Source organism: Giraffa tippelskirchi, chromosome 2 (assembly GCF_054371585.1).
Source record: "Giraffa tippelskirchi isolate mGirTip1 chromosome 2, T2T-mGirTip1v1.2.pri, whole genome shotgun sequence".
In the NCBI taxonomy this organism is placed as follows: Eukaryota; Metazoa; Chordata; class Mammalia; order Artiodactyla; family Giraffidae; genus Giraffa; species Giraffa tippelskirchi.
In genome coordinates this window covers 88,020,743-88,047,227 of record NC_137276.1, presented here as the reverse complement: position 1 = coordinate 88,047,227, position 26,485 = coordinate 88,020,743, and the positions used below count along the sequence as shown (strand labels likewise).

The 26,485-nt window shown below is 33.7% G+C and overlaps 1 protein-coding gene and 1 long non-coding RNA gene across 9 annotated transcripts in view; both read right to left on the bottom strand.

Moving 5' to 3' along the window:
• The window catches only part of PLOD2 (procollagen-lysine,2-oxoglutarate 5-dioxygenase 2), a 107,353-nt gene that overhangs the window by 12,758 nt on the left and 68,110 nt on the right, over positions 1–26,485 (bottom strand). For all 8 annotated transcript variants that reach the window (XM_081573952.1, XM_081573953.1, XM_081573954.1 and 5 more), the window contains 6 exons: positions 24,998–25,061; positions 23,664–23,761; positions 10,950–11,051; positions 7,412–7,537; positions 5,186–5,307; positions 1,857–1,961 (listed from right to left, as the gene is read on the bottom strand). In XM_081573952.1, coding sequence (XP_081430078.1) covers positions 1,857–1,961; positions 5,186–5,307; positions 7,412–7,537; positions 10,950–11,051; positions 23,664–23,761; positions 24,998–25,061 — 617 coding nt within the window. The remainder of the gene's footprint in view (positions 1–1,856; positions 1,962–5,185; positions 5,308–7,411; positions 7,538–10,949; positions 11,052–23,663; positions 23,762–24,997; positions 25,062–26,485) is intronic.
• Positions 18,641–21,664, bottom strand: LOC145539801 (uncharacterized). Its single transcript, XR_014077966.1, has 2 exons — positions 21,272–21,664; positions 18,641–20,594 (listed from the first exon to the last, which is right to left on the bottom strand). It is a non-coding gene; the product is annotated as an uncharacterized LOC145539801 (long non-coding RNA).

Here is a 26,485-nt window from a genome sequence, read left to right as displayed (position 1 = left end):
CCTGCAGTTAAGTTCTGAATTACTTTAAAGTATGTTGCAATTTTTTTTTTAACTTTTATAATGGGTTGTGCTAGCCCCAGCAACACTGAACATTTTTCTGGTTTTTGACTATTTTAGAAAACAAAATAGAATAGCGCTGTCTCACTATTTACCAGAAAAGGAGTCCCTTTGAGACAAGTACATGTTACAAATTCAAAACATGTCAGATTTCTTCTTAAGGAAATCTAATTTATAATTCATCAACATTTTTTAAATGAAGTAACAAATTCTGAAATTCCACTAGAATTAAACTTAAAAATGAACTAAATTGTAGTAGTGTGACACAATTTTGAAGAAAATCTCACACAACTCCTCCAAGAGGAAGATAATAGACCGACTATCTCCACAAAAAAACATTTCATAACACTCCAATCTTGTGAAGACCAGGTGTGCCCTTCCTTTACCTATGGAAAAGTAACACAGAGTCTACAAATACACTTCATAAAAAAGTTTGTAGTTTTTTTTTTTCCTGGTTCCTATTAGAATAAAATGTTAGCCAGATACATCTATAATCTGCTTTGTTAGAATACCCACAACATTGGAAATAAAAACATAAATTAGAATCTACATATTATGTTAATTTAAGGAATGATAATTCAAGATGACAAGATCAAACACTTACTAGAAAGAAATCTTTTAATTATAATCTTAGCTGCCTGAAAGAGCTGGGCAAAGAGATAATGAAAGTGAAAATCCATCTGCTGTGTGCCTCAATGTTTTTGAGTATGGAATTCTAAAATTAATACTGAGCAGCCTTAGCTTTTGAATAACTGAATTCTCAAATTGACAAATTATACATAGGATGGGTTAATAGAGGACAGTAGACATCTTACATGTTTTAATCATCAAATTCAAAACAGCAATTTTAACATTTCATTGCTAACCATTCTATTTGTTAAGAGAAATACTTGTGTTAATATTAGTGAACATACATAGATTAATATCTGGCACTTAATAAGCACTCATTAAAGGTGCATTATTAGTGGAAATATTAATACTAGTAATACTATTACTGGGCTTCCCTAGTGATTCAGATGGTAAAGAATCCATCTGCAATGCAAGAGACCCAGTTTGATTCCTGGGTCACGAAGATTCTTTGGAGAAGAGAATAGCTACCCACTCCAGTATACTTAGTTGGAGAATCCCATAGACAGAGGAGCCTGGCAGGCTATAGTCCATGGGGCTGTGAAGGATCAGACATGACTGAGCACTAACACCTTCACCTTTTTTTTCACTTTCAATACTAGTGTTAGCAGTAATAAATAAAATAAAGATTAAATCACTATAAGCTGGTATAGATAGTGCCATTTTCTCACTTCAATTTGGCTAAATAAAAACAGGTACTGCCTAATGATAATTAGTTCAGTACTAAATAAAATCACAGATCAGTCTGTGGAGTAATGTGCACCTCCAAAATTTCTTTCAAATTCTAAGAACTTCCAACTCTGCTTGTAATAACTTTTTAGGTCAGAAGTTTTATGAAATTCTACTTTAAAAATATCTTCAGAAAATAAAGCAATTCCAAATGTTACAGATAGATCACAATTTCATCTAGTTTAAAAAAATAGGCCAAATATAATTAATAAACATTACATTTGTGATTGTAACATACTGAATACATCTAAATTTTCATCAGGTTATTTTCTATTTGACTTCTCTAAAAAATACAAATTCTTAGAATTGAAAGTTGTAGAAAATAATCTCTTGTGAGTTTCCTCAATTTGCTAAACACAGATAAGTAATTACAGCATGTCTACATAGATGCAGAAAATAATTATAATTTTAAAAATAAATTGACATTGAATCATATATAGTACCTGTTTTGTTCAATCAAAATTTTCAAAGTCCTTGGATTTGTCAAAACAACATCTGCATCCACACTAAAGTAATATTCACAGTTTTCATCTTGACGGCAAAAATCCCTGTTGTTGAAAAATAAATAAAATAAGTAAATAAATAAATAAACCAAATATTTGAAAATATTGGTTGAAAAATGTTAAAATGAATCTCATGTAAAATAAGGTTTTTCTAAAATACTTTTCTAATCAAAATAGTAAGACAATATCTAAAAGGGTAAATATTAACTTTAGATTTCAAAATGGTCAGTTGATCAACACAGATGTTCATGGATAGAGCAACACTAAAAACTTTAGGGCAAGTGAAATATATTTTCAAGCCATGAAACACTTTAAACCATAAAGCATCAGGTCAAATGGGCAATTTATAAGTCAGCATTTAGTCCTCTCTAAAAGGGAAACATACTTTATACTAATGTTTTTGTCAACAGAATTTTTTCACAAATCAAAATATTTTCTACAAAGACACACACACACACACATATACTCACAGAGCAAAATTCTGTATATCTACAATTTAGTTTAAGTGAAATCTTGGAGATACAGGTGTATAACTCTTTAGGTATTAATACTTTTTAAACTTGATTTACATGGAATTCTTTCTAAGATAGTCACTGCCCTGCTTCTTATATGGGGACATGGATTATGATGTATGCTTTTCCTGGTACAGCCTGGAGCATTATCATCAGGAACACAAAGGAATGAACTACTTGTGATACACGACATGCTTCCAAGCATTGTGGTTTCTGCATTTGGGGTTCTTTCTGAGCTCTCCTCCATCACTGCTGACCCAAGTTATCATTTTCTGCTACTGACAGTATTTATCTCCATAACACATTTGTTTCTAAGCAACTGTCAAACAGGATATCAGACAGGAAGATTGTTAAAATTGTGTAAAAGAGAAAAATTAGAGGAAATTATTTTAAAATACTCTAACTATGTATGGTGACAGATGGTAACTAGACGTTGTGTTGATTATTTCACAACATATACAAATATTAAAGCATTATGTTGCACACCTGAGACAAATATTATATGTGAATTATATCTCAATATAAAATAATAAACTAAAAATTTTTTTTTAAAGCAGCCCCGATTATCTTGGATAAAAATTGAAACATTTATACTACATGATTTCAAGATGAATATAAATTCTTGGTAATAAAGTGTGGCATTCATCTTAGAGCAACAAGACAGAATAGAGAGTTCCCAATCACATACAAATACTCAGTCACCTGATTTAGGGCCAAGGCCAAGTCAATTAAATAGGAAAAGAAAAGCCTTAAATTAAAAAGGAGTGGGGCTCTGTAACAACCTAGTGGGGTGGGATGGGGAGAGAGATGGGAGGAAGGTTCAGAGGGAGGGCACTTATGTATATCTATAGCTGATTCATGTTGATATTTGGCAGAAAACAACAAAATTCTGTAAAGCAACTATCCTTCAATTAAAACACAAATAATTTTTAAAAAAGAAATAAAGGGAGTGTTGAAACAACTGGAATTTCATTTGTAAAGAATAAAATTTGACCCATACTTCACTCAAAACACAAAAATGTATTCAAGATGAATTGCAGATTGAAACATCTTAGACAGAAATGATAGAATGATAATGCTTATGAAAGAAAAAATTCAAAGAATGGATTCATGACATCAGAATAAGATTTCTTAAATAGAAAATAAATACCAAAGCATAAAAAAATGAAACAGAATTTTATTAAGATTGAAATTTCTTGTCATTAAAAGGCAATACTTAAAAAGCCAGAGTAAGATATCTTTCCATATCCAGTAGGGTGGCTAAAATAAAAAAATGGGCAATGAATGACAAACGGGGAGCAGCTGGCGCTCTACCACGTTGCTGTTATAAGTGTAAAATGTCCATCCATTTTGGACTATTCATCAGTTTCTTAAAAAGTTAAACATGATCTATCCTAACCCTGTGCCTTAGTTAGTCCATTCCTTGGTATTTTCCAAATATATTCTAAAGGATATATGTACACACAGGCACACACACACACACACACACGCACACACACATAATACATTTTATTCACACTTCTAATAAAGAATCTTCATTAGCAGTTTTATTCATAATGGCCAGAAACTCTACATAACCCAATGACTATCAACAGTAGAGAATAGAAAGCACTTGTAATATAGTCATCTGGAAAAATACTAGTCAGCAATGAAAAGGAATGAGCTGCTGATAATTGTAATGCCATAAGTAAATTAGAAAACACTGTGCTGAGGCAAAGTCAGACACAACAGAGCACATACAAAATTTTTTAAATTAGAGAAAACAGGTTCTAAATGTGGACCGAAGGTACTCTCCAATGATTAAGTTACAGAACCCTTACTATTAACATCAGTTTCATTTTTCCAAGATCTGTTTCCCTGCCAGTCCTTATACACCCACAATAGGCACTGTCTATCACTCTGGGCAGAGCTTCCATAGCACAATACAAGAATATCTCCTGCTGAGAAGTGACCATCTCTTACCTTTTAATCAGTAGCTCTCTAACCACTGATGGACATATTCAACAATCACTGAATAAATGATTGTCTTTACTGTATCCAAAATTTTATAAATAATCTGTCTGAAGTATTAAAGGGGCTAGACAAAGGACCTAAGTATTTCCTTTGGTTATAGTACTATTTAGATCATGCATGCATGCATGCATGCTAAGTCGCTTCAGTCATGTCCAACTCTTTGCAACCCCATGGACTATAGCCCACCAGGCTTCTCTGTCCATGGGATTCTCCAGGCAAGAATACTGGAGTGAGTTGCCATTTCTTCCTCCAGAAGATCTTCCCAACCCAGGGATCAAACCCACATCTCCTGTGGCTCCTACATTGCAGGCAGATTCTTTACCACTGAGCCACTGGGGAAGCCCAGGAGGTAACTAAAATTCTGAAACATACATTTCTGTCCCACATAACCTTCAGCTAATGCATATTTAAATCACTGTTACATCAGTCACATGACTCATCTGTCTGAGGATTTAAATCTTGAACTGAAGTTCAATTAATAGTTTCATTAAATATATTGACTCTCAGCCATTAAAAGAAAATTGTAAATAATTTTCATGGCCCTTTAGACATAAATACACTCAAACACAGATATAGTTCTAAAGCAGAGGCATGCTCATGTGTGGATACACACATGCACACACACACATGCACACATACACACACATGTGCACACACAGTTGAGACATCCAAGTTTAGAATACTAATTTTGAAGAAAAGTTTCTTTAGTAAATACTGGTTGAATTTATATTTGTTAAAACATACATTCCCATGTTTCTGGCTTCAGCTTGACTTAGATTTTCTTCTGGTCCTACTATTTTTATAGTAGTGATTTCATGTTTAGCTTTATCAAAAAATACTTTGATGTCCTTTTCATGATAAACTTCCTGTAACATATTTTAAAAATTGAAAATTAGTTTCAAAGAAAAGTAGTGACAGAAAAATAATAAGACAACTGAAGTTTTCATATGGAAGGATGACTTCACATTCAAAACTGCGAACTCCACAATTCACATATTCACTCAATTACAGACAAAATGATAACTGTATTAAACACATTATATATTTAAATGTCATCTAAATATCACAGGAAGAACCTAAAATAAGATACATAGGAATTTTTTTAAAAGATACTTTAAAATTCTTTTAATATCTACTTCTAGACAGATCCTTGCATTAATACTTAAACCGTAAGTGCTATAAAACATTTCTAACCCGAAAGAGAAAAAAGGCTTATGGTAGAGAATCTTAGACATGTGTTGTAAAATATCCATAATATCTACTAAACGTAACAGATTAATCTGTTATCTTTTTTATAAAATAAATATTACAATGTTATTTTAAGCAGAGAGAAAAATTTATGGTCACCTAAAGAGTCATTTTTTACAAAAAGAAGGGAAAATCAGTAAGATTTTATTGATAAGGAAATATGATGAGAAAATAATCAACATCAAAAGTCATTAAATTAGTGTGATTCTACTGTGCTAAAATTTAGATAAAATTATCTCCATCATTAGAGAACTTCAGAGCTTTTATTTATCAAATCTCACTAAGTATTTTTGAAAGCTTTTTCACAGCTCATTAAAATGACATCATACAAAAGCTGCAGAGAGGTAAAATATTAAATAAAAGAAGATAAAAACTCCTGTTATCAAGGGGTTTTAGGTCCCATGAAAAGAGGAAAAGTGTAACACACAATCCTTAAAAAGAAAATACTTTAATATAGGTAATATATAACAATGCATTTTATAAAAACCAAATGCTCAATGCATTCACCCTTTAAAACTTACTTGAGCTAGTTTTTTGCAAATATATTAAATAAAATAGTCTCTGGAAAATGCAAGTGACTAGCTGATATGTACGTCAGGAAGAAAGAACAATGTTAAAGTAAAAGTATTAAGACAAAAGAGAGGAAAAAAACTATACTTCATGGCTATTGAGTTTCTCCAGATGACAATAAACGCCAACAGTTTCAATATGAAAGAGATAAGTAAATGGAAAAACACTGAGGAAAAATGTCTTTAAGTTTAGACTATATGTGGGAGGTATTTGGGAGGTTCTGAATATGTTTTGAAGGAAATGAAAGTATCCAACACCTTTGGGAAAGAGTATGCCATTGTGTGATTAATCAAAACAATACTGTATCTAGAAGACATTTCAAGTTCTGATGTTAGGTATTATCACCGAGTGCATGCTGAGCTGCTTCAGTCATCCGACTCTGTGATCCCCTGGTCTGTAGCCTGCCATGCTCCTCTGTCCATGGGATTCTCTAGACAAAAATACTGGAGTGGGTTGCCGTGCCCTTCTCCAGATCTTCCTGACCCAAGGACTGAACCTGCATCTCTTGCAATACAGGCAGATTCTTCACCGTCTGAGCCAGCAGGGAAATCCAGGTATTATCATTAGCTATGATTTTATGACCAGTTCTATAAAAGTAAGTACCAGAACGAACCCAAAGGCAAAAGACTATAGACTCTTTGACATCTCTTCATTATATATTAGGTTAAATTTATTAAAATGGCTGATAGTGAACCATTTTTGATCTACAAAAAAACTGACAGCTTCATGTGGCTCATCCCAATACTATGATACTAGTTACTGGATTTGAAAATACTTAGGTCCTAAAGAGGCGAGTAAGTGTTAGTCACTCAGTTGTGCCTGATTCTTTGCGAACCCATGGACTGCAGCCCACCAGGCTCCTCTGTCCATGAGATTTTCCAGGCAAGGATACGGGGGTGGGTCGCCATTTCCTTCTCCAGGGGATCTTCCCAACCCAGGGATTGAACCCCAGTCTCCTGCACTGAAGGCATATTCTTTACTGACTGAGCTACAAGGGAAGCCCCCTAAAGAGGCAAAGCAGTAATGATTTCAAAACCCTCTCTGAATTTAACACAAATTTTTAAAATTTTTTAGACATGAACAAGTAATAATAAATAGTTTCAACTAAGATCAAAGTTTTCACATAAAATAATTCATTTTTCAAATACTTACTTTGTTATGAATAAAGAATTTAAGTGCTTCTTTTGGGTAATCCAGTGTCAACAATGTGTTCAGAAATCGAGGTAGGAAAGGGGTTGGTTGCTCAATAAAAACACCTATTGTTACATTTGGATACACCTTTGTTTTATGGCAAACATAAAAACAAATTATCATTAGCATGATTTTACTTTAAATTCTATTCAAGTATTAATCAATACAGCACAAAACATACTATAATATCAGTACAACATAACTTTGATAGCCCAGTGGCAATTCTCTAATACATTTTTGTGGACCCCATCAATGATTTTTACTGAATAACATCTTGACATTATGATTCAGGTTGAAGAGGAAGCTCACTACTATATTTATTACAGGGACACTAATTAACGTTATTGCCTGCTCTATTATTTAATGTTCCCTTTAAAGTAGTCCTAAAAGAAACTTTCTTTAGATATGAATCTATTTTGACAGCTTCATCTCAGAAGCCGAAATGCTAACTGTGCTTCCTTGTTTGTTTCGATGGCTTGGAAACTGAATGATTCATCTGTGGCTCAAATAAAGTAATCATAGAGATTATTATGAGAAACTTCATTTAGTCTCATTACTAAAATCATGAGACTTTATTTCTATGTTTGAATCTTTAATCTCATTTTACTGATAGTTCTTTATTTTGCTTCATTATTATGTTATATATAAGGAAAGCTATTTTGCTTCACTAATATATCTTATCTTGTACTGATTTTTATATATTTTCTTAATTTATGTTTGGGTAAGTGTTAGAGGATGGCTTATCTTTCACTCATTGCATGAACAATTCTGAAATATCTATTATTAGTCAATCCTCGTGATCAGAAACATTTAGAAAATGGAGGGAAAGTTCCTGGCTTGGAGAACTTACAAATAGTTGAGGAAGACAGAAACATAAGTAAATAAGCATGCAACAGTATTTTTATTGGAACTATATGAAAGATTTCTTTATAATGCCTTTTTAAATCTATCTCTTGAAGCCTGACTTTAGATTTTTAAATTACAAATTATATACAGATGGGTGAAGGAGATCAAAAGGTAAAAAGAAAAGACAAATAAGTACATCGTACTATTGAACAAGAAAAATTTTTAGATAACAAAAAACTTCTAAAAATAAAGATTACAGATTTTTTAAAGTGCCGTATATGTTAAGTGCCAAATTAGGTACCTCTCCCCCATCTTTTCACACATAACACCTCAAGTATTCCTCTGTCATCTGGATGATGACCTAATATTTGTGTGGATTGAAGTACAACTCAAACACTGTTGTATATATCAATTCATTGTATATATTCACTCAGTTATCCAAATATTTATTACTAAGTCAATAAACAAAGACAAACAACTAAAGAAAAAAAAAATCTACCTTCTAGGAGTTCTCAATAGGGGAAGTGAGTAAAAACTGAATGACAACTCTCCCTTATCAAATGAGTGATGCATGTCATTTACATTTCATTATAACCTTAGAAGTCATTTATTATTCCAAATTTACAATATGAGGAAAAGGAGATTAAGAGCAACTGAGAACACATTAATTAGTAGGTAAAGAGTTAGGCTTCAACATGCTGCTGCTGCTGCTGCTAAGTCGCTTCAGTCGTGTCCGACTCTGTGCGACCCCATAGACGGCAGCTCACCAGGCTCCCCCGTCCCTGGGATTCTCCAGGCAGGAACACTGGAGTGGGTTGCCATTTCCTTCTCCAGTGCATGAAAGGGAAAAGAGAAAGTCAACATGCTACACCTCCACTATCAATCTAAGCTCATTTTATAACAACAGTACACCAATGATGATAATGGTTATGTATTATTCAAGGCTTAGCATTTCATATATATATGATTTATCATATAAAATATCACTATATACATAAACATATATGTAATTTCTTTAAGCCTCCTACCAATTCTCTGAGACAACAATTATTATTTTTACATATAAAGAAATTTGCCTATGGCCCACATCTTAGAATATGGTAGCCCTAGACCTTAACTATCCATATAATTTTAATTTCTATATGCATAATTACTACATAAATAAAATAATAAGAAATTTATTTTTATAATAAAATGGCTTTCCTTTCTAGCAGTCTGTAAGACAAAAACAGCTTGAGAATCAAGTTATTCCTATGTGCAAAAAAATAAAGACAAAAAATTATAATATAAATATTTTTCTGTCTTGACACCAGAAAGTTTATGTTAACAGGAAACCAAACAGATAAAAAATTTTAACTCTCCCTCCAGAAGACAGCACTCATTTGAAAAAAAGATCAGGATGAATTTTTAAACATCTTCCTGATGCAGCTTCATTGAGAAATTTTCTGGCTTTCTTTCCAGATAGGAAACATTCAGCTTGTTATTTCAGAGACCGGCCAAAAAAATCTTAGTTTCAAGTAAAAGAGGGCTCTATTCAGAAGCTCCTAAATATGAACAAATTACTCTTTATCCTCCCTTTCAGACAGTGATAAAAACAGAAACTACTTAATTCAGGACATTTAGTATTTTACAGTGAGATTATTTTGAATTTGTATGGGTCCAGAAGTCACCAGAACTATATTAAGGGGAATTTTATTTGTGTCTATACTTATCTGGCATGCTGTAGATATTCAACAAATCTATGGTAAGTAAAAGAAATAATCAGTCTTAATGACAAAATTAGAACCCATCGTTCATACATGTAATAGTCTTCCAAATTATAAGAGCCATTTTTTGGAATAAAAATATTACTACAGGATATCCTAAAACTGCTCTGATTGATGACAGAAGAAGGATGCATAAAACATTTATACATAAATAATAATTACTTCCAACTGCATGTTTATCTTCAAAGTATAAATGGTAAACTATAGCTATAATTCTGTATGAAATATATGTGTAAGTAGCACTATGCTTGGCATATAATATATTTGTGACATCTAGGCAAAATTGCACAGTGGTCAAAATTATAGGGTCTGGAACCAGATTGCCTAAATTCAAATCGCACTTTCAATATAAAAAAAAGAAAAAAAATTGCATGCCTTAAGTAAGTTACTTAATGTGGAGGTACCTCAGTTTTCTCATCTGTAAACCTCAGTCAAACCTATGGGATTTGTAAAATTAATACGAGTTACTATATATAAAATACTAAAACAGTCCTTAGCTATTTATTATTATTTTTAAGTCATCAAATTTGAAAATCAAGCACAGATAAAATTAGCCAATACAAATATTGGAGCCTTATAATCATTATTTTCCACAATCCTTTGACCAAGTTAAAGACTAAAAACAAGAATTCCCACTCATAGCAAGCTAGTAAATATTAACAACCAAGCCCCTTTTACTGGGGTCAGTTGGGGTCAATTATTATCTGGTTTTTCTAGAAATACACATATCCAGCAATTTTCTGTCATCATGCTTTAGATTTATAAATCTATTATCTACCAAATTGTCAATACTAGAAAACAATGTGTTGTTTTTATTTTACAAACCATTGCATTTCATGAAAATATACTTTTATTACTACATTTCACCCAGAGTCAATTCCACTCACATCTACTGCAGACAAGTCAATTGTATCCACTTCACAAAGAGTGCAGCCATTATCTTGTGTCCATGCATTAGGTATATAGTTTCCAAAATAATTCAGGAGGATCTGGAAAAGAAGGAAAACTGCACTATTAACAAAAGTAAGACTTTCCCATCAATGTACTTTCATTCTATAAACCACTAACTTCAAAGCATGTTTTCTTTATTAGGTACATCCCCTTAATAATTCTACGAATATTTGTCACCTAGAGATGCACAATGAACAAAATTCTCTCCAGACTGTGAATCATAAATGAAAGCAAACTTTGTTTAGAAATGCCAAAAAATGCATTATACATCATAAAAGTCACATTTCATTATGTCAAAAATAAGAAGAGATACCATTAAATATGTCAAACAATCTAATACAGTTTTAATTGAGCTAATGAAACTTATTAACCAAAACAAAACAAATAAAAGCAGTTATGTGAACAGTAACTTAGTAATAATACAAATATGCTTAAAGGCTCAATCTAGACATGTACAGTGAATGGGTATGTGCCAGTGTGACCTCTGACCACTATCACCACAAAAAACAAATATTGTATATACTTTATCACCAAAAGGCACTGAACTCTTCTGGGGGACTATGGTACTCACTATAACCCAGGCTTCTGGGCAGTGATTCTGGAATACTGACTTGAGGAAAAGAAAGCCTGTAGATTAAAATAGATCTAGAATAAGTTCTAATTAGAGCCACCCCACAAACCCTATCAATAATAAACTAGAGTGGGGAGGGGAGATAGAACAAGATGGCAGAGTAGGGAGATCTTGGGCTCACGTCCTCCCACACATACACCAAAATCACAACTACATAGAGAGAACCATCTCTGAGAATGACCATAAGACTAACAGAAAATATTTTCCACAACTGAAGATAAAAAGAAAAAGCAACAATGAGACAGGTAGGAGAGATGCAGTTTAGTCAGAATCCATGCCCACAGTGGAGCAATCCACAAGCAAGAGGGGTATCACAGCCCTAGGGGTCTTCTCCAAAGGGCCAAGGGCCCAAGCCCAACATTAGGCTCCTCATCTTAGAAGACGTGCATCAGGAAGATGAGCCACAATAATATCTGGCTTTAAAACCAGAGGGGCTTACTTGTGGGAGAGCCAGAAGCCTGTAGGAAACTGAGACTGCTCTTAAAGGGTGCAGGCACAGATTCACTCTTTCCAAATCCCAGTGCAGAGGCAGCAGTTAGAAAAGTGCCTGGGTCATACAAAAAGGAAACTCATTTATTAATTTTAGGGCATGTACCTGAGGGGCACCGATCTGTTGAAGCTTTCTCTGAGTGTAAAGGAGCTGGCAGATTGTGGCCAGGCCTTACAGCTGGCTGTACTGGGAACTAGCCCCATACACTACTGCACCCAAAGCAATTGCAACTCAGCCATAACAGGAGTATGTACACAGCCCACACAGAGCACACCCCTGGAGTACCTGACTCTGGTGACCAGGAGGTGCCACACTACTGGGACCCACAGGACACCTTCTACACAAAGTCACTCTTTAAAGACCAGGAGATAATAGCTGATCTACCTAATACATAGAAACAGAAAATTAGTTTATATGAGGAGACAAAGAAAAGTGTTCCAAATAAAAGAACAAGACAAAACATCAGAAAAAGAATTAAATGAAATGGAGCTAAGTTAGAAACTAGAGGGAATCACAGGCAGATTAGATGATGCAGAGGAAAGGATCAGCAACATGGAAGACAGGCTAATAGGAAATCACCCAGCCAAAACAGCAAAAGGAAAAAAAGAATTTTTAAAAATGAGGATAGTTTAAGGAGCCTCTGGGGCACAATAAGCATTCTAACATTTGCATTATAGAGTTCCCAGAAGGAAAAGAAAGGGACAGAGATATTTCAAGAGATAATGGATGTAAATTCCCCTAAACTGGTGAAAGAAACACATTCAAGTCTAGGAATCCCAGAGAATTCCAAATAAAGTCAATCCAAAGGGACCTACACAAATACACTATCATCAAAATGTCAGAAGTTAAAGAGAGTATTAAGGGCAGCAAAAACAAACAAACAAAAAAAAAAACTTGTCACATACAAAATAAACCCTGTGAGATTATCAGCTGATTTTTCAGCAGAAAATTTGCAGGCCAAAAGGAATGGCATGACATATTCAAAGTACTGAAAGGAAAAACACAACCAAGAACCTCTATCTGGCGAAGTTAACATTCAGTATTGAAGAAGAGAGAAAGAGGTTACCAGATCAGCAAAAGGTAAAGGAGTCCATCACCACTAGGCCAACTTTATAAGAAATGTTAAAGGGTCTTCCTTAAAGAGAAAAGACAAGAACATAACTAGAAATATGAAAATTATAAAAGAGGAAAATACCACCAGTAAAGCCAAATATATAGTAAAGGTAATGGATCAGCCAACTATACAGCTAGTATGAAGGTTAAAATACAAAACTAGTAAAATCAAATATTATCTACAATAATTATTTGACAATGTACAAAATAAAAAATGTAAAATAAGACACCAAAAACATAAAATGTGGCAGAGGGAAGTAAAAATGTATTGTTTTTAGAATATAGCCAAACTTGAACAACGGTCAACTTAAAATATACTGATATTTACTATATAAGAACTTCATGGTAACCATGAATCAAAGACATATAATAGATACACAAAAGATAAAGAGGAAGTAACACAAACATAACTCAGTAACCAAATCATAAGGGACTAAGAGAAGAAAGGAACAGAGAATACCAAAAATCACAAGAAAACAACTAACAACATTGTAATAAGTACATGTCTGTCAATAATTACTTTAAATGTAAATGGACTAAATGTTCACCTCCAGAAAATAGGATGGCTATATGGATTAAAAGAAAAACAAGTTCCATATACATGCTGCCATCAAAGGACTCATATGACACTAAAATGACACAAAAAGTGAGGGGATAAAAAAGAGTATTCTCAAACATATAGAGAAGACTTAATACCTATTCTTCTCAAACTATTTCAAAAAACTGAAGGGGAAGGAAGGAACACTTTCAAACTCATTCTACATGGCCAGCATTACCCTGATATCAAAATCAAAGACACTATGAAAACAGAGAAAATAATAGATAATTATCCCTGATAAACATGGATACAAAAATCTTCAACATAATATCAGCAAACTAAATTCAGTAACACATTAAAAGGATTATAAATCATGATCCAGTAGGATTTACTCTAGGGACACAAGAATAGTTCAATATATTCAAATCACTCAATGTGAAACACCACATTAACAAAATAAAGGGTAAAAATCATATAATCAGATGCAGAAAAGCTTTTGATAAAATTCAATATCCATTTTACAACAAAAACTCTCAACAAAGTGGTTACAGAGGAAACATATTTCAACCTAAAGGCCATATATGACAAACCCACAGTTCATGTCATATTCAGTGGTGAAAAGCTGAAAGCATTTCCTCTAAACTAGGAAGAAAACAAGGATCCCACTCTTCCCAATTTTATTCAACATAGTTTGGAAGCCCTTGCTGGAACAATTAGGCAAGAAAATGAGATAAAATCCATCCAAATGGAAACTGCTACTGTTTGCAGATGACATGTACTATAGATAACTATATATGGTACTATATATAGAAAACCTTAAACACTCCACACAAAAAACTATTAGGTCTACCAAATGAATTCACAGAAATCTATTGCATTTCTATACACTAATAATAATTGACCAGAAATTAAAAAAAAAAAACAATTTCATTTACAATTGTATAGAGAAGAATAAGTTTCCTAGGAAACTTAATCAAGGAAGTGAAAGATTTGTACTCTGGAAACTATACAACATTGGTGAAAGAAACTGAGGAAGACACAATTAAATGAAGAGATAAACTGTGCTCACAGACTAGAAGAATTAATACTGTGAAAATGTCCATACTACTCATAGCAATCTCCAGATTCAATGTAATTCCTATCAAAATACCCATAGCATTTTTCACAAAACTAAATAATCCTAAAATTTATATGAAACAACAAAAGAGGTCAAATAGCCAAAGCAATCTTAAGAAAGAAGAACAAAACTGGAAGTACTGTGCTCCCCAATTTCACACTATACCACAAAGGACAGTAATCAAAACAATATAGTATTGACATGAAAACAGACACATAGATAAAAGGAATATAATAGACAGCCCAGAAATAAACCAACATTTATATGGTTAATGATCTATGACATCAAAGGCAAGGATATACAATGAGAATAGACAGCCTCTTTAATAAAAGGTGCTGGGAAAACTGGACAGCTACATTCAGAAGAACCAAAATGGACTACTTTCTCCTACCATATATTATACAACAAGAAACTCAAAACAGATGAAGGAATTAAATCTAAGACCTGAAACCGTAAAACTTGTAGAAGAAAACATAAGTAGTATGCTTTTTAACATTGATGTTAGCAGTGGTTTTTGGTTATGCCTCAGGCAAGGAAAACAAAAGCAAAATAAACAAATGGGACTAAATCAAACTTAAAGCTTTTGCACATACAACAACTTCGGCTCATGAAAATACTATTAACAAAACAAAAAGGCCACCCACTGAATGGGAGAAGATATTTGCAAATCATATGTCCAAAAAAGGGGTTAATATCCAAAATATACAAAGAACTCATACAATTTAATATCAAAAAAAAAAAAAAGAAACAACAACCCAATGAAAATACAGGCAGGGGATCTGAATAGATATTTCACCAAAGAAGACATACAAATGGCCATCAGACACATGAAAAAATGCTCAACAAAATTAATCATCAGGTAAATGCAACCAAAACCACAATGAGATACCTGTTAAAATAGCTACTATCAAAAAAACATTAAGTAACAAGTGTTGGCAAGGATGTAGAAAAGCGGGAACCCTTATGCAATGCTGATGAGAATGCAAATTGAGGTAGCCACTATGGAAAATAGGATGGAGGTCCCTCAAAAAATGAAATACAGAACTATCATATGATGCACATATTCCATGTCTGGATATCTTTCCCAAGAAAACAAAAACACTAATTCAAAAAGATATATGCACACCTATGTTCAATGAAGCATTATTTACAATAGCTAGGATATGGAAGCAACCCAAGTGTCCATCATTATATGAATGTATAAAGAAATTGTTATATATATATATAATATATATATATAAAATGTAATATTACTCAGCTATAAAAGGAATGAAATCTTGCCATTTGCAACAACATGGATAAACCAAGAGAATTTTATTCCAAGTGAAATAAGTCAGACAATGAAAGACAAATGCCATATGATTTCACATATATGTGGAATCTAAAAACAAATGAATAAACATAACTAATCAGAAACAATCATAGATACAAGAACAAACAGGTGGTTGCCAGAGGGGATGAAAGTGGTGGGATGAGAAAATTAGATGAGGGAGATAAATAACTACAAATTTCCACTTACAAAATAAATGAGACATGCATGAAATGAACACTGTGAAGAATATAGTAAATAATAATGTAGTATCTTTAATGGTGATATAATGATATTAGATTTATTATAGTGATCATTTTGTAAAGTACAGAAATATCGAATCACTATGTTGTACACCAGGAACTAACATAGTATTTTAGGCAATTATAATACTTCAAAAAGAAACAAGCAAGCAAACAATCTCATAGAAAAAGAAATCAGATATATGGTTACCAGAGGCAAGAGGTGCACAAGCTCAACTTGGATGGTGATCAAAAGGTACAAATTTCAGCTATAAGTACTACAGATGTAATATACATGATAAATAAAATTAACACTGCTCTAAGTTATACATGAAAAGTTAAGAAACAAATCCTGAGTTCTCATCACAAGAAAAAATTTTTTCTTTTTCTTTTATTTTATACTTATATGAGATAATAAATATTCACTAAACTTATACATGGCTATATGTCAATTGTAAAACTGGAAGGAAAAAAAAAAATAAAGTATGACATTGTTTCCCCACCTACCCCTTTCATATATCTCAGAGCATCTCCTTTGTGACTTATCCCCCCTTCTTCTTAATCATCTGTTGGCATTCATTTTATCTATAAAATCTCAATCCTTGTTTATGTTTTGGATTTAGGAGAAGGTGAAGGAAGATAGATGGAAGAGAGAGGTAAACACATTGAAAGATGCTCTGAGCCCTCAAAAAAATATCTTGAACATCCCCAGCATGTAAACATTTTAGAAAAATTCTGCTGACCTTACCTTAAAGAAATTACTATACATTCTAACCTTCAATTTTAACCCCTAGAATGGCAGAAACAGCTGAAGCTTTTAATTTTTTTGTTATTTCTTGTCATAAACTATAATTATCTCACCTCAACACAGTGAAGCTAAAACAAATTAGCTTTGGCTGTAATTTTATATTACTGATAAAAGGAAGCACCTAAAAGCCTCATGATGTTTACATAATCATTAATTTTTCATTGAAAAGATGACATGAATAAAAGAAAAAAATGTTCATACGTTAAATATGATAGTCAAAAATGCACAGAAGTGCCAACTGAATTTTTCTAGCTTCCTAAGACCTTAAAAGAGATCTTATGGTATAGAATAGATAAAGAAATTAGTTCAGTACTATTTTATCTGATTCCTCTCAAATATTTGGTATCCATTCAAATATTTCTATTGTACTAAAACTGAAGCAAAGGCTATTGAAACAAGTACAGTATAATTATAAAGAGAAAACCTTTGTGTTTTACAGATATTATAGACAGTCACATTATTCTGTATAGCACAATCATAAGACGAGGAAAAGTAACTCATTCACATTCCTCTTGTACTACATGAAAAGTCAGAAAACAAATTACAAGGCAGAAAATATGTAGTTATGATATTCATTACTGACATTTCAAGAATCAATATGATGATTTGAATATATGTCTACAACAAAAACAAAAATTTTACTATTGTCAAACTATAAGTGCAAATGTTAATTATTCATGTCCTATAAAACATTATGATTTTGAATAAAAATAGAGATTCATGTTTAAATGGGTTCTCTATTAAGCATTATTTTTAAAAGGAATTTTTTAAAAAGCTGGTGAGAAATACACAGTTTTGTTTTAAATATCCTGGGAAATAATTTTTTTAGAAGAAAAAAAAAATCCCCCCCCATGGTTGGACATATCTAAAATTCCCACCTATAGATAAAGACTGGCACCTTCCTCATCTCAGAAATCTCATAAGAAATTAAATATTTGTTTCATGAATTATTGATGAGTCTGTTAGGACCCCTACGTGAATATAAAAATGATCAATATCTTTTTTAAAAGGTTAGAGCATAAAAGACATTACATTTAGTTTTCAGAATTAAAACTTCATAATTTTTTTACTTTTTACGTCTATTTGATTTTCAGAGATCACTAAGACTGGAAATCTCTCTCTTTTTGGATCTCTCATCACACAGGCAGAGGTTACCCATCACCCTTACCCTCTGTTTACATCTGTTTTCTTCATCAAAAAATCACAGACATTTGTGCTGGCAGCTTTGGAAAGTGCAGAGAACTGTTTATGTAGTTAGGCTGTTCCAGGAAGTCCCCGGCTACTAAGTGGTAGTGCTTTCTTAATCCTGTTTTCACAATATGGAAACATTTCCAAGGGTGATGTCATGTTACTGGCAGAGAAACTTTTCCAACTGAATCTTTTCTTTTTTCTTTCGTTTTTTTTCAAGTCACCCAAGTATTCAAGGTCATAGTGACCCAAGCATTGAGGTTTATATGCACAAAATTAGAGTCCCTATTTTTATTGCAGATCAAATTCATTTCTGAAATGACTTGTTTTCATGTGCAAATTAGGTGATGTGCTTTTCTTATGTTTAACTTCTGTTTGTATAAAAACACTACCAATTTCATAATGATTTACCTTAAGAAGTACATTATCTGATATTTAAAAGAAAAAAATTAGGAATTAAGCATCTTATGACGTGTTACTAACAGTATATAAGTTTCAAGAATAAAAAGCAAAACTTCAAACCAGAAGTCATGGTTTCTATCTAAAAACTGATTTATATTAGATTATACCTAGACAAGTATGAAGACAATTATGTAGTATAAATAAAAAACATATTTCAAATAAAATGTTAATTTAAAAGCAACAAAGTTGACCTATGAATGCTTAAAGGTACATATTGCAAGGACATAAAGACTGAAAGCAACTATGAATGAAAACAAAACGAGATGTAGTGGTATTATAAATGATTTTTTTAATTGTTTATAATTTAAAAGTTGTTCTTCCTAATAGCATGAGATTTTAAGAAAGCAACTAAGACATAAACTCATCTTACATACTTTGGTCTATAAACACATTATCAACAATTTATCATTTATATATTATGCACATTTTTAAATAAAAATGGTTTAAATATTAACATTCATGAGGTTATGGCTCAAAACCACTGACATTATAATCATTCCTTACTAAATAAAATAATAAATAAAGCTAACTTACAAAATATATAAAACTCCTTTCATCTTTTATGATGGTTAAATAAAAATGGTATATCTAAAAAGAGTAATCTGCTATTTTTTTCTTCATTATCCTGGGTAAAATGTGATATTTTTTAACATATTACTAAATAAAGTATTGGCATTAGTTGAATGCTCATTTATGTAGTCCTTTCTCAAATTTTATATTATACCAAATGTAATTTTACAATAAAAAATTACTTCATTTTTGCTGCCAAATAGAATTATAAGGTCATGTCACAGAAAATATAATGAGATTATCATACTGCTTGAAATGCCAGAAACAGAGAGCCCAAACAGAAAATGTTGCTTGGAAGACTTAAAATTTGTTAGTACATACAGAACTTTCTAAATGACTAAGGACTAGAGCTAGTTGTCTTATGAGAAGTCTTTTAATCACTTTGTAAAACTATCAGTATTACCCTGGAAATCTGGAAAAAACTGGTGAATACAATGAAATCACTGAATATCAGGCCTCACTCAAAACAGCTAAATTTTTGGGACCAACCGCCCTCTTAAAGACATTTAAGTTTGATTCAAGTATTACATTACCAAGGAGAAATAACACACTATTTAGTTATAGATGTCTGACTGTAGAAGTCCATTTATCTACCTAGGGACAGTTACAGGGACCCACATATATTTCATGAACATTTTGCCCTGCCAGAAAAAAATCTACTTCACCATTCCCAAGAATAATGCTAGGTCATTGGACTATTAATAGACCCTGACATTCAATCACAATTTATTGAAAGACTAATATATGCTGCACGTGTGTTGAAGCCTGGCAAAACAAAAAGTGAACAGGATAGATACAATTTCTATAATTCGTAGGCTAAAGACCCAGTAAGAGACAAAAATTTAAAACAGGTCAATCCTGTCCCTGTACAGTGTGTGGTATTATGTTCTGTGATAGACAAAGTTCCAGATATTATAAAGGCATGTAGGAAACTTGAGGAGTAAAGACTAAGCTGACACCTAAAAGATGAATGGCTCAGCAGGTAAAGAATCCACCTGCAATGCAGGAGACAGGAGACATGGGTTTGATCCCTGGGTCGGGATGATTCCCTGGAAGAAGGCATGGCAACCCACTCCAGTATTCTTGCCTGGAGAGTCCCGTGGACAGAGAAGCCTGGTAGGCTTCTGTCCAAAGGGTCACAAAAGAGCCAGACACAACTGAGTGACTAAGCACACACAAAAGATGAATAGCACTTAATAGATGGGTACAGCAGATAGGAATTAGGGTCAGAGGATTCCAGAACGAGTCATGTGCATGTACAGAAGACTTGCAGACAGAGGAAACATGAAACGTTTGCAAAGTTTAAATTAACTCAGTATGGCAGGAGTTGAGGGAGAGAGTGAGAATGAGAAATGGTGTATAGATATTATAGTATCAGGAGTGGGGCAGTAGATGGGATGGTAGACCGGGGACCCCTAAACCAGAAGCAAACTTCAAGGAAAAAAAAAAAGAGCTTTACAAAACAAGTAGAGAATGTGGAACTTCATACCTAAGACTACAGAGGGCAGCACACAGGTTGAGTAATGTGACTGGGTTTTTGCGTCTGCAGAATACTCTAGGTCCAAGCTGCCGGCAGATGACTGTTACTGGTGGGAGGTTGCAGGCGGCCTGAACTAAAACGTTGTTCTTGACTCTAAGAAAATTAGTCAAGCCACCATGCACAGAGTTAGAAGGTATAGCTCTTGGATTGGATGGTTGGTTTAGTCGCTCAGTCATGTCCGACTCTTGCGACCCCATGGACTGTAGCCTGCCAGGCTCCTCTGTCCATGGGATTTCCCAGGCAAGAATACTGGAGTGGGTTGCCATTACTTCTCCAGGGGAACTGGAAGAGAGAGGCAACTACACCAAAACAAAGACCAGGTTGTGGCTAATCAACTGGGTGGAAGAGGGAAAGAACTGAAGGTCTTGAGCTCCAGGTCTTATTTGACACACAGATAAATCTAACAATTGGGCATTCAAACCCAGGAATGTAGCTCAGGAAAGATAGAAGCTACAACAAGGATTTGAAAATAATCAACAGTGAAAGATTTGCTGACTTGGGAATGAAGCAGATTACCTAAGAATGCAGACAAAACAATGTCTCTGACAGATACCTACAGAATACTTAACTAAAACAATTCGGACTCCTGAATTTCACTACATAAAGTGTTAAATTTTAAATATTTATATTAAGGGACTTTCCCTGGTGGTCCAGCGGTTAAGAATCTGCCTGCCAATGCAGGGGAGACAGGTTCAATCCCTGGTCCGGGAAGATCTCACATGCCACAGAGCAACTAAACCTGTGCGCCATAAATACTGAGCCTGGGCTCTAGAGCCTGAGAGCCACAACTACTGAGCTGCAACTGCTGAGCACTGCAACTACTAAAGCCCACGTGCCTAGAGTCTGTGCTCTGCAACGAGAAAAGCCACTGCAATGAGAAGCTCTAGCACCACAACTAGAGAGCAGCCCTCACTTGCCACAACTAGAGAAAGTGTGCGCACAGCAATGATAACCCAGCACAGCCAAAAATAAGAAAACAAATTATATATATATATATATACATATATATATATATAAGAAAGATAGAGAGACTAAAGAAGAATGAGGAATGGCCAGAAAGTTATTAGACAAACAAGCAGAGCATGATGGAAGCAAAGGCAAGTATTTCAAATTAAACCAAATGGGATGAACACCATCAAATGTTATCTTTGGATGAAAGATAAATGAGAGCTCCTTAGTGTCTACTCCTCAAAAAGGATATCATAACACAACACTTTGGCAGGAGCCATTCCTGGGTGGTGGGAAGAGCAATGGTCAAAAAAGAGTTTGGCTATGAGGGGAAGGAAAATGTCCTACATTGCTGGGAAGCAATGTAGACTGAGAAGGATGTTACAGTTTGTGTTGGCTGGCTTCATAGGATGAAAAAGACTTGATGGTCTTTAAAATGCTGATGAGGAGAGACTAGAGCTGGGAAAACTGTCATAAGACAGAAAAAGGAGTCCACAGCCAAGGCTCTGTAGGAGGGCTGGAATGTGATGAAAAGCAAGGTGGAAACTAACTAGAAAAGGGGAATCTACTTTCTCCATTTTTACGGTGGAAAAGCTGCCAGTGTGGGCTTTTCCTTGACTCTTCTCATGCATATAGCTTTTTACTGGAATTCAGGCTCCTCACTCCTTTGAAACAGCAGACCTCATCTTCCATCTCTCTTCCCACAATGCAAATTTATCTAATAATCTCCTTTCTATGTACTTGTGGGTAAGCCAGGCATCATCTTGGTATCTCAGAACATTGTTTTAAGCACAATATCACTAACCATATATGTGTATGTTTGTGTGTATATGTGTGTGTATATATACGTATGTGTATGTATATATGTGTATGTGTGTATATATATATGTATATGCAAAACAATTCATATTTCCATTTTAAATTGGATACCAGAAATACAAACTCATTACAGATTTTTCAGTCAGTAACACTTTTGGCAAGCTCAATTATATATATTTGAAAAGCATATAAAATTTCATTAGAAAAATTATGTCTTTCAACTATAATCCATCATAAATTCAAGAGGAAGCTTTCTGGATACACAGTTACACCCCAGTGTTAACAGAGCTGTTAACAGTGACTCAAGTGAAACAAATGAACCCTTATAAACCTCAACATTTATTTAGAGAGGATACTCTGTATTGAGGGAATGTGACTCACTCTCAAGTAAGCTGTTATATTAAACACTAAACTGAAATGTGTCACAAATAGAATAGAAAGCTATCAATCTCCTGAGGAAAAATCATCAGTTTGATCAATCTGAATGAAATCAGATAATACAGTATGTAAAGGAATGAAACTAGCAGATTGTTGGCACTAAAATATGTTGTGGCAACCTCTGCTGTACAGCCAAGTGACTCAGTTAAACATGAATAGACATTCTTTTTAAAATATTCTTTCCATTATGATTTATCACAGGGTATTGAATATCCTTGTCTATACAGTAGAACCTTGTTATTTAACAAGCCTCTGAAAGACATCAAAGGAAGGAGAGGGGGAGGGAAAGGTGAGAGAGAAGGAAAAGGGGGAGGGGAAAAAGGAAGGGAAGGAGGGGAAGGGGAAGGAGGGGAAGAAGTCATTCTATCAGTAATTACTTCCCTGTAATCGATCCTCAAGAAATAAGGAAACAGAGAAAGGTCTCCACTGTGACTCACCTTGGTGGGTCCATTTCCGTTAATTGTCACTGGTAATGTTTCATAAAATACATTTTTAGCTCTGGCTTTGCCATTTTCAAATTTCAAAACCACTTCATCTGGATTTTAAAAAAGACAGATTTTAGTCATTTAAAATGTGTATGTGTGTGTTCATATACACATATACATGTACACATCTATCTATACATTTTAGTTTGTTATAAAATTTCTCATGAATGCTATTCCATGTGCCACACTTTTAGAAACTTTGCCTGCTTCAAGTCAGGAGATATCCAAAATGAAGGACAACACTGACACAGATGCAGATTCTAAGCACCTAACCTTCTCCAACCTGGTGCTGGCAAACTGAGCTGCTAAGACACTGAGAGGTCTTGGTTGAAAGAAAGCATCTTCACAATACTGTCTGTCTTTTGAAAGTGATGTAATCCCAAATGAATTAAATTATTGTCTCAATTTATTCATCTGTAAAATGGGATTCTTGCCTGCTTTTCTAGGCTATTATGAAGATAACAACAATATATGTCTAGCAAGTAGAAAACTGCCAGGCATAAGCTAGGTTTCTACAACTGCCCATCATTGATAGTAATTCCAGTTCTTGAAAATCAGGCCTAATGCAAATTCCAGGAATACAAAAGTCAGCACAACGAGCTGAAACAAGGAGCAGAAACATTTTTTTTTTGTTTTCAAGCTCCTTTCCTCATATTTCCAGAGCACTCTGAACTAAATGCCTTCCACTCTAATAATCTTTTTGTTTATGAACTGCCTTAAAGAAGTATATTGAATTGCAATATATTTTTAATTTGTGAGGTATTAATTAATTAATGTATCAATGTATTTTTAATGTATCAATTAATTAAATTTAATGTATTCATGTATTTTTATCTAAATACATGTCTACCAGGAAAACATATACAGGCATGCACACACACATATACCACACTCCACAGTGTTACATGTATCATTACCAGTTACCTTTAACCTAGGTTAAAATAATTTAATACTGCTGAGTAATTCACAATACTAAAAGCTGATACTGAAAACTGTAATAACAAAGTGTAATTAATTTAAAACTATATCGAGAGTCCCCAGTGGTAAATTACTAAAGTTTAAGTTACCTAAGGGCAGAAGTTTATCTTTCTATACTATTCTTAGGAAACGATTTTAACTGAATGCATTTATATCAAGCTTAGTTTAACTCAAATATTTTGCTTAATAGTTGAATACCTACATGTCAACCTTAGTCATAGCTCCAAAATGAATATAAAAAGGATAAACAGTTGAAAACACTGGTGTTCATTTGCACACATGAGTAACCCACTATTTAGGAAGCATACCTACAGCTCCATTTAAGGTCTGGAAAATTTTACATTTGTGATCCAATGTGATGTTAATAGCTTCCTAAAAATAAGAATGGAAAAAAAATATTTAAAATGACAAAAGAAATAGCAAACAACACTATCATGTTGATATAGTTTGCTCTTTGGGGGAATATAAAGATCCAAAGCACAAATTATTCCAATAAACTTCTTCAGAAAGATCCATGTTATGTGTTATGTTAAGCTATTGAGGTTGGGTATTATTATTATGCGGTATCATCTGCCTGACTGCTAAAACAGGTTTATAAGAAGAAAAGCAAAAGGCAAAGGAGAAAGGGAAAGATATACCCAATTGAATGCAGAGTTCCAGAGAATAGCAAGGAGAGATAAGAAAGCCTTCTTAAGTAAACAATGCAAAGAAATAAGAAAACAATAGAATAGGAAAGACTAGAGATCTCTTCAAGAAAACTGGAGATACTAAGGCAATAGTTTATGCAAAGATGGGCACAATAAAGGATAGAAATGGCGAGGACCTAACTGAAGCAGAAGATATTAAGAAGAAGTAGCAAGAATACACAGATGAACTACACAAAAAAGGTCTTAATGACGTGGATAAAAATGATAGTGTGGTCACTCACCTATAGCCAGACACCCTGGAAAGTGAAATCAAATAGACCTTAGGAAGCATTACTATGAACAAAGCTAGTGGAGGTGATGGAATCCCAGTTGAGCTATTTAAAATCCTAAAGGATGATTCTGTTAATGTGCTGCACTCAATATGTCTGCAAATTTGGAAAACTCAGCAGTGACCACAGGACTAGAAAAGGTCAGTTTTCATTCCAATTCCAAAGACAGCCAATGCCAAAGAATGTTCAAACTAACGGACAACTGTACTCATTTCACATGCTAGCAAGATAATGATCAAAATACTTCAAGCTAGGATTCAGTTATGTGAACCGAGAACTTCCAGATGTACAAGCTGGATTTAGAAAGGGCAGAGGAACCAGAAACCAAATTGCCAACATCTGTTGAACCAAAGAAAAAGCAAAGAGATTCCAGAAAAACATCTACTTCTGCTTCATTGACTACACTAAAGCCTTTGACTGTTTGGATCACAACAAACTGTGGAATATTCTTAAAAAGATGGAATACAAGACCACCTTATCTGTCTCCCAAGAAACCTGTATGCAGGTTAAAAAGCAACAGTTAGAACCAGACATGGAACAAAAGACTGGTTCCAAATTGGGAAAGGAGGTCATCAAGGCTGTATATTATCAGCCTGCTAATTTAACTCATATGCAGAGCACATCATTCAAAATGCCTGGCTGGATGAATCACAAGCTGGAATCAAGATTGCTGGGAGAAATATCAACAACCTCAGCTATGCAGATGATACCAATCTAATGGCACAAAGTGAAGAGGAACTAAAGAGCTTCTCAATGAAGGTGAAAGAAGAAAGAGAAAAGGCTGGCTTAAATCTCAACATTTAAAAAACTAAGATCTTGG